The sequence below is a fragment of the Solanum stenotomum genome, chromosome 11, assembly GCF_019186545.1.
Source record: "Solanum stenotomum isolate F172 chromosome 11, ASM1918654v1, whole genome shotgun sequence".
NCBI classification, from domain to species: domain Eukaryota; kingdom Viridiplantae; phylum Streptophyta; class Magnoliopsida; order Solanales; family Solanaceae; genus Solanum; species Solanum stenotomum.
This window is the reverse complement of record NC_064292.1, coordinates 127,958-137,190: the sequence shown is the minus strand read 5'-3', so window position 1 is coordinate 137,190 and position 9,233 is coordinate 127,958. Positions and strand designations below refer to the sequence as shown.

The following is a 9,233-nucleotide window of genomic DNA, read 5'->3' as shown; positions in this document are numbered from 1 at the left end:
AAAAAATTGCGTGCATTCTCAATCGTCTCTTAGGCAGTCAAGTTAACTACATGGAATATGTCATTACCTTCAATTATACACATCAACCTCTTGCTTAGAAAAAACCCGGAGTTTTACGACTTATTGAGACGAATGCGTATAATAAAGGTGTAGCATATTTTTAGTGGTTAATTCATTTATGTAATATGTATTTGAGAAATATACGCAAAAGTTTTTTCAAATTTAAATAGAAATTACATGTCTAATAAAGATAATTTATTATATATATATTCAAGTATTCAATTGAAATATATTATAATTTAAATGTCTAAATAAAATACCGATAAATTTAAAAGTGACAATGTATTAAACTCTCTTTTTAATTGACTAGCTAAATAATGTGCTTCATTTATTGGGATTCCCATAGAATTTTAATTTTATTGGTTTTGAATTTTCTAATAATAATTTTTAGTAATAATAATTAGATTTTGAATTTAGCATTTAAATATATTTAATAAATTTAATAATATAGTATATCAAAATATATGCTGATTACTAGCTCCATCCCTAATTACAGGACGTCATATTCCATTTTTAAATATCTCTTATCATATAGTTTTTTAATATTATGTGCTGTAACGTAATCATGTTTGGTTTCTCATACCAAAATGTTCTTGTTTAAAAAAAAAGAGAGGTTTAAGGAGTACTTATTTTTCCTTCTTGAAATTATTACTCCTTTGATTTCATTTTATCTGGTCAGGTTTGAATGGATATAAATTTTTAAAAAAGAATTGTAACTTAGAGTATATATGACATGATATTTGCATAACTAAAAAATTATGTGATTATCAAATTGTTTGATTCAAAAGTAAATTATGTCCATATTGATTATGTAAAAATATTAATTTATCATCTGTATATAAAAATTAGTAATACATGGATGAGTGATAGGAATTACAATGTATAATATTTTTTATTGGAAAATTGATTTGTTATCATATTAAATAGGGAAAAAGGAAAAATATACCCTCAAACTATCGTAAATGGTATGCAGATACCCTCCGTCATACTTTTGGGACATTGGTGCCCCTGCCGTCCAAAAATTAGAGCATATATGCCCTTCACTCTAACGGAAGACTAAATAAGAACATGTGGCGCAATCTTATCCGTCGATCCGACATTTAATAAATGTCAGAGCGGTGGATAAGATTATGACATGTGTATGTCCGTTAGTGTAAAGGGTATATATACTCTACTTTTTGGACGGCAGGGGCACCAATGTCCCAAAAGTATAACGAAGGGTATCTGCATACCATTTATGATAGTTCGGAAATATATTTATCCTTTTTCCCTATTAAATAAATATGAGTGAGGAAACGAGGGTATGTTTATAGATCCTATTCACCATTTAAGTAACTAAATGGCCTTAGCTGAAGTCAAGGGACATTAAACCAGCAAGAGCTCATAACATAGTAAATTAATGACGAAGCAGGTCTAGTCTTTATCCGATGGTATTTATCAATTTGAGAAAAGATAAACACCAAGGGTGTGTTATGTTAGACACAAAGGATAATATTTTTCATTAAAAATATTTTTTTTAAAAAGTAATTGAGTTATTAAACAATATTTGTTCTAGTGATGAGTGAAGTGATGCGGTGTACTTAAGATGAGGTGTATTAGTGTATATTATTTGTAGATGGTATCGTATTGATTGAAGAAATATACAATGGAGTTAATGATATGCCAAAAGTGTGAAGACAAATTCTGAAGGATAAGGGATTCAGATTGAGAAGGATCAAAATAGTGTTTAGAGTGTAAATCTAGTGATGTTATGCATGATGAAGGCGTGGAAGTGAAGCTTGACACACTACCTAGCTATCGTCAAGAAAGATAGTTTCAAGTACCTCGGATCTGTAGGAAAGTGGAGCTATCGACGATGATATCACACATTATATTAGTGTAGTGTGAATAAAGTGGAGGCTTGCCTCTGGAGTCTTATTTGATAAAGTGGTAACACAAAAAAATTAAAGGTAAATTCTATAGAGTGGTGGTTATACCAACATTGTTGAATGGAACAAAGTGCTGACCAATTAAGAACTCACATGTTCAAAAGATGCATATTGCGAAAATGAGAATGTTGAGATAGTGTTGACATACTAAGGGAGATAAGATTAGGAATGAGGCTATTGAGAGTAAGATAGGAGTGGCCTCTGAGGTGGACAAGATGACAAAAGCGAGATTCTGATGGCTTAATTTGGAACAGTGAAGCGGAGTTGCGCAAACACCCCATTGAGGAGGTGTGAGAGGTTGGATGTAAAAGGAAGAGGTAGAAGTAGGCCAGAAAAACATTAGGGAGAGGTGATGAGACAAGATATGACGGAACTTCAGATTATCGAGGACATAACCTTAGATAAGAGGACGTGAATCTCGCGTATCAAGGTAGAATATTAGTAGATAGTGGATTGTTACCTTGCTTTCGTGTGTTAAGGCTTGTTAGTGTTTGTAATTATACTAGCCATTAACTTGTTCTAGTTTTTTATATCTATCATCATTTGTACTATTTTTCCATGGTACATAGTCTTGCTTTTAGGTTGTACATTGAATTCTCTTATTAGTTATTATGTTTTCGTTATAGTTTTCTTCTTCTGTATACATGAAATTGTTGCATGTGAAGCGAGGGTTTTTCGATATTTATAAAATAATTATATTTTTCAATTAAAAAATATTGAATAGAAAATAATTATTATTTAGCGGTGAAAAAATAAATATAAAATGGAGAGCAAATATTTTATGAAAGTTACATCCACATATGACCGTCTTATCTTCATTTATGATCACCAATATTGGTCTTTCCTGTTAGTGGCTTTCATCATATGCAACATTACTCTGCCAACAATTGAGCCACTTGTTTGGTTATATTAGACTCACAATTTATTTATTTTTTAAATTAATAATAATAAATACATTAAAAAAAAATAGCCTAGGAACTCTCCTCGATCTCAAATATTAATTGTTTTAACAAAACTGAATTTATTTTAAAAAGTATTAGTTTTTTCGCAGAAAAATAAATCATATATTATTTTGATTAATAGAATATTAATTAGATGATACATTTAAAGATATATAAAAGGTAGTCCAAGCAAATATTTATATGATTAAAGCTATAAAGCTTCTTTTATTATAATACTAGACAATGTTGCCCGTGATATGTACGGGTCCAATAATATAAATGGTATGTTTTGGGGCTAATAACCGAGTTTTTGAAGCGATTGTTTGCGTGGATAAAGGAATAAGTTTTTTTTTTATCACAAACCTGTACTTTCTTTGACGCTATTTAAGGCATAATAAGACTACCCACATACAACATTTTGTAAATATTTTATGTTGTCAATTATCATAATTTATAGTATTTTTACGCAATTTTTAAATATAAAAAAAAACAAAAAAAAAAGATAAATAAATTAAAATGGACCCAATAGATGTTATTTCTGTTGTCTCAATTTATGTGACACAAATGAAATTTGGAGAGTCATCCTAATTTTCATATTTTTTTAAAAAATGTTTTAAGTTATTAATTATTGTGATTTATAATATTTTTATGTAACTTTGAAATAACGTACATTACTGGTCACTTTGTCCTAATTTATGTGAAATGGATAAAATTACAAAATTAACCCTTTTAAAATGTCTTTCAGATATTTTAAGTTGTTAATTATTATTATTTATAATACTTTTTTGGTAATTTTAAAATGATATGTGTTATTTTTTCTGTCCCAATAGATGTGAGCCTGATAGAATTCTGAGAGTTAACCTATTTTATTATATAGCTTTTAAATATTTAAATTAGTAATTATTGTAATTTTTAATGCTTTTTAAGTCATTTGTAAATGATATATGTTGCTTCCTTGATTGCGACTTTTCCATTTGTGACATATATATATATTATTTTAAAAGGGAGTTTATGCCCAAGTTCTACTATATAATGAATATAATATATAATATTCAAGAAAGTCCCAATCTTGAATATTATATATTATACTTGGGCATAAATCCCTTTTAAAAGTCCCACAAGTATAATATATAATATTCAAGATTGGAAAAAGTCCCAAACTTAAATATTATATATTATACTTGGGCGTAAACTCCCTTTTATAATATAATAGAATTGTGCGAAAATTTTAAGAAAACCCACTAATTTAGTAAAGGTTAATTGATTTTGAAGCCTTATAAATTAAAAAATGAATAGTGATAGAATCCCAAACTAGAACTCATAAAATTTAGATTTTAAACTCTATTATTATTAATTAATTTAAAATTATTTCAGATTCCACAATAAATTTTAAATTCTAAATTCACCTTTTTTACCTTTCTTGGTTAATTGGCCCCACCCTCACCCGTTGAATTTTAAAATTTGTCCTAAATAAGTAACTATAGAGATATTTTTGAATAAAAAGTATAACTACAGATGGATTTTTAAACCCAAATTATAATAACATGAGCACTTTTAGATCAAACTATTAATAAAAAATAATTTTATTTATTTTCACATAATTTTAAACCTTAAAGACATTCTTGATCATTTTCTAATTAGTTTAAGATTAGTGTAAAAAAACCTGATAAATTTTAAAATCTGAATTAGCCTCTTTTGCGTTTCTCGGTTAATTCTCCCTACCCCACAAGAATTTTTTTTTAAAAAAACTCCCCATGATGGCAATTATTCGTAGTATAAATATCAAAGTAAGCCTTAATATGAACCACACATAAAAAAGAGAAAATATTATTAGTAGTAGCTAAGAAAAAAAAATGGTGCAAGAAGAAATAATGAGAAGAGGTCCATGGACAGAAGAAGAAGATGTGCAGCTTTTATTTTATGTTAAATTATTTGGAGATCGACGATGGGATTTTCTTGCCAAAGTTTCAGGTTTGAAACTAAGGTGATTGGCGGGAGACAAATTATAAAAAAAAAAATACATCATAGTATATATGTATAATATTAGTACAAAAAATAGTCTTCTCTTTTATCCCAAATAACAGTTAAGTTTCTAATCTCTTCTTTAATTACTTTTAATTTTACTTATTTTAATTTTTTATATATATAGTTGTTTGTGATGTATTTATGTTTATATATGTTTAGGGTTGAAAAGAACAGGTAAGAGTTGTAGGTTACGTTGGGTTAATTATTTGAATCCTGATCTCAAACATGGAAAGATGACTCCTCAAGAAGAACGTCTTGTTCTTGAACTTCATTCCAAATGGGGAAATAGGTATTTCGAAATACTAACTTTTTAATTTTAATTTACTCGCAATTTATTTGTACTTTTTATTGTTATATTAGCAAATCGTCTTGTATTTTTCCATGGAGGAGCTCTAGCGTGGTTTATGCAATACATTTTAATATCCTTAGGTGGATTACACGTCTCAAACTATACTTTGGACTTGTTTTTTTGTTTCTTTCTAATTTATCATTTTGCTTTTGATTATTAGTTACAATTTCCTTGATTTTGGAATAGGGATCCCCGTTAGCAACAAGCGCGGTAGTTATACTTTTAAGTTGAAATTTTGTTATATTCAACAACAAACACGAAGATTATTTATTTTCTTTGTTATACTTCAGGTTGGACTTTTTGATGATTTTTTCTCTTTAATTCCATATATATGATGCTACTTTCTTTATTTTTTATATTAGATGGTCAAGAATTGCCCGAAAAATACCAGGACGTACTGATAACGAAATTAAGAATTACTGGAGAACCCATATGAGGAAGAAAGCTCAAGAACAGAGGAGAAAGTCTTCTATTTCTCCATCTTCATCATCTTCTTCTTCTTCAATCACTCACGAAGAAAATGAAAGAAACTTTTACGATACGGGTGGAATCAAGGTCTTGCAAGTTGAAGGAGAAAAGAAATCTAGTGATCAAGAACAACATGGAAAAAGTATGAAAGTTTACTCTATGGATGAAATTTGGAAAGATATTGAATTATTAGAAGAAAATGAAGAAAAAATGAATAAACCAATTATGGGGTCTATTTCACCCCTATGGGATTATTCCCTAGACTCACTTTGGAAAGATTTTGATTGGAGTAGCTTTCGATAGGAACGTGACTCTGAATTAGACGAGACAACAAACTTCAGTAATCAGATGGTTAAATTGAGGAGGGAAAAAGACGGGTTAATAGGAGGTTCATTTATTTGAAAAAAAAACAAAAACAAAATTGTTATAGTTGGTTTTAGGTTTTACAAGAAAAATATTAAGTTCTAACTTGTATATTACTATTAGTAGTGGTGAAAAAAATAAGAAAAAAATCCCATGATTAGAAGGTGCTAGGCCTCTCTTAAGAGGATTAGTAGTAGTGCTTTGGAATTAAGTCTGTTATTGTAGCCATTTGATGATGCTTTGATTTAATTTCTTGTCTTTTAAGTCCGTTTCAATGTGAAATGCTTTCACTATCCGGCAAATCTTTTATCTAGTGTATACGTTACATATTTATTTGAATTTAATAACGTTAGTTTAAATTTTGTATTTGGCTTAAGAAACTCATTGAATATATATACATTATTAATTTAAAACTCTACAACGTAAAAAAACTAAATTTCAAATTCATAGATATCAAATCTTGATTTTGCTTCTATTTATCAAAATTGCTGAATTATACCAAATCTGTAATCAACATACTAGCTCCGCCGCAGGTTCCAAAGACTGGGGATCTGATTAGGATGCAATTAGAGTTAGTGGTGATTTTAACTCTGTAATCCACTACTATTAGCATTAGCACAACTTTCATTTTGATACGGCAAAACGGAAGCCCATGATTGGATGATTAAAAAGATAGAAAATGTTCTCCAATCACCTTTGTGTATTAGACTATGATTTTTTTTATACCAATAATCCAAAGAGGAATAGTTTAGTTCCCACATAAACACGTAGCTATTTTCTTTATCACACAAATATAGTATTCATCATTCATTATAAATGGTACAATTTGTCACAATGATAAAGTTATGTACTATCCCTCCCACCCAATTATGTGATGAATAAATTATTATTTTCTCCGTTTTATTTTATGTGACACCATTTAACTATACGGAAGATGTTAATATTGATTATTTAGTCAATGGAGAAAAAGTTAAAAGAGGGTGTTATATCAACTTTTTATTAAAGTGATAAGCATGAGTGGTTAGTGATATTTAGATGTTACTCACCAAAAGCAATAAAAAATACTAAGGGGACAAAAGATATGAGTGGATAGAATTGAATAATGTGTAGGAAGAATTCAATTAGCTTCTTGTTAATTTTCTAGAAGTGGTAAGTGGTTCTATGACTATATGCATATCCCTTTCATCTTAATTTATGTAATAGGTTTAACTTTTAAAATTTAAATTACATAAATTTTAATTAACATTTTAAAATATAATCTTATATATATATATATATATATATCCTTCTACAATTAGAGATAGAATGTGAATATTTGTGCAAGAATAGACTTTTGATAATGTAACCTAAGTAATCAAATCTTTCATGAGGTGTTGGGTGGAAATGTGATTGACATTCTACTTTTATCGTTCGTTAAGTGAATTTTATTATAGTCTATTAATAGTGATTTTTGCTCTTAATAGGTAAATAACCACTAATAAAATCTTTAATTATTATTGTTTGGAAATCGAATACTAAATCAAACACTAAAACACCAAAGACAAATTTAATTCACTATCGAGATATGATCCTCTCACTGAAATCTGAGTACATTAGTCTTCTTGATCGAGGCATTTTTTTTTTTGAAATAACATGTGTCAAATGAATAAAAATTTTGGGAGAGAGACTAGCCCAGACAAGTGTGATGAATTTGTTTCAGAGCCTTGTACACATCGTCTCTTACATTATGGGAGTTGATCATGTCCGAAGTTGTTATCTTAACTGCAAGAAGGTGGATGCCAAAGACAAGACTAGAGACTGAAATGAAGTCGTAACAAATAGTTGTACTAAAAGGTGCAGCTGAATCACCTCCTTTTCAGAAAGAGATAATGCTAATGGGGTATTGCAAGTGTGGGACAACTGATCTACCCCTAGGCATAGCGGTAGATTGATGTAAAAAAGAAAGATAATCTCAATCTACATCACCACAACATTTAGAGCCAAAAACCCATTACCTTTATTGCTAAAAGTTATGAGCTTATTACGATAATGATAGTAGAATTTAACAATTGTACAACTTGGGAGCAAGTGTCCTGGTGGCACAATAATAGTAAAGATGTAGTATTGTCATATGTAACAAATGAACATTCCAAATGGTAAAGAAATTAAACACATCCAACAAAGAACAAGTGGTGGCAACCAACAAACAAGGGTTTGGCGGAATGATAAGTACTTTGTCATTCTTAATCAAATTAGGTATCGAATTCGAGTCTCCTTTAGTACGAAGTTACTTTTGTTAGGGATAGTTTACCTCCCTCTCTCCATAAATTTTCCAGCGCAATCCAAATTTAGTAGGAACCAAACGAAAAAGAAGTGGTGGCAACTCCATCTATGTTGCCTCGGGTCAATTTCCATGTCATGCTACTCCCACTAGTATAGTTAAGTTTGAAATTTTGTGCATTACATAACAGCTCAGCACAATGTACAATAAATAATAATTTTATTTTTTTAGAAATTTTAGTAAAAATAAAGTGTATAAATAGTATATATTGAAATTTGAAATGATCTTTATATTTTGTCTTCAAATATAATGATTTTTTAAAAATTTTATCTATGTCGTTCATTTACTTAAAATTTATGGATCAAAGCGTCCATATCCACGACCTAATTTTATTAGGCATAAGTTTAGAGAAACTTTGCATTGTTGGGCATAAGTTGGATAGAAATTAAGTTATGCGACATAAGTTATGTAGTATTTCTCTGATCTAATCTTGCTAAGCATAGTTATAAAGAACTTTTGTCTTACTCAACATAAAATTTGTCGGAATTCAGTTATGTCTTTTACGACGTAACTTATACGTTTTGAAACTGAAGTTTTGCTTCTACCGACACAAGTTCTGTAGGAACTAAGTTATGTCATAATTTTGAATTTAACTTTTGCCTTTACCAAGTTCTATAGAAAATAGACGACATAACTTGTTAACGTGCCCCTTTTAAGGCATAACTCGTGTAATATTATAATATGAAAAATATAAATTTATGCTGAATAAAAATTATTTATTATTTTGATATCAAGATATTTTTGTGGGCCCTCTTGTTGTACTATTGGTTGATATTGAG

General features: G+C 29.0%; 1 protein-coding gene across 1 annotated transcript; it reads left to right on the top strand.

Annotated features, from left to right (window-relative positions):
* The first annotated feature begins 4,741 nt into the window (after positions 1 to 4,741).
* On the top strand, positions 4,742 to 6,438 carry LOC125845111 (transcription factor MYB48). Its single transcript, XM_049524529.1, has 3 exons — positions 4,742 to 4,900; positions 5,114 to 5,243; positions 5,666 to 6,438. Exons 1-3 carry the CDS (start codon positions 4,783 to 4,785, stop codon positions 6,072 to 6,074), a joined length of 657 nt encoding a protein of 218 aa, XP_049380486.1. The 5' UTR covers positions 4,742 to 4,782; the 3' UTR covers positions 6,075 to 6,438.
* Positions 6,439 to 9,233: the final 2,795 nt, after the last annotated feature.

Excerpts from the sequence above, each read along its gene's own strand:
- LOC125845111 (XM_049524529.1), top strand. The coding sequence starts at position 4,783 with ATGGTGCAAGAAGAAATAATGAGAAGAGGTCCATGGACAGAAGAAGAA. Across the intron at positions 4,901-5,113 it reads TTTTCTTGCCAAAGTTTCAG|GGTTGAAAAGAACAGGTAAG; the intron begins GTTTGAAACTAA and ends ATATATGTTTAG. Across the intron at positions 5,244-5,665 it reads CATTCCAAATGGGGAAATAG|ATGGTCAAGAATTGCCCGAA; the intron begins GTATTTCGAAAT and ends TTTTTATATTAG.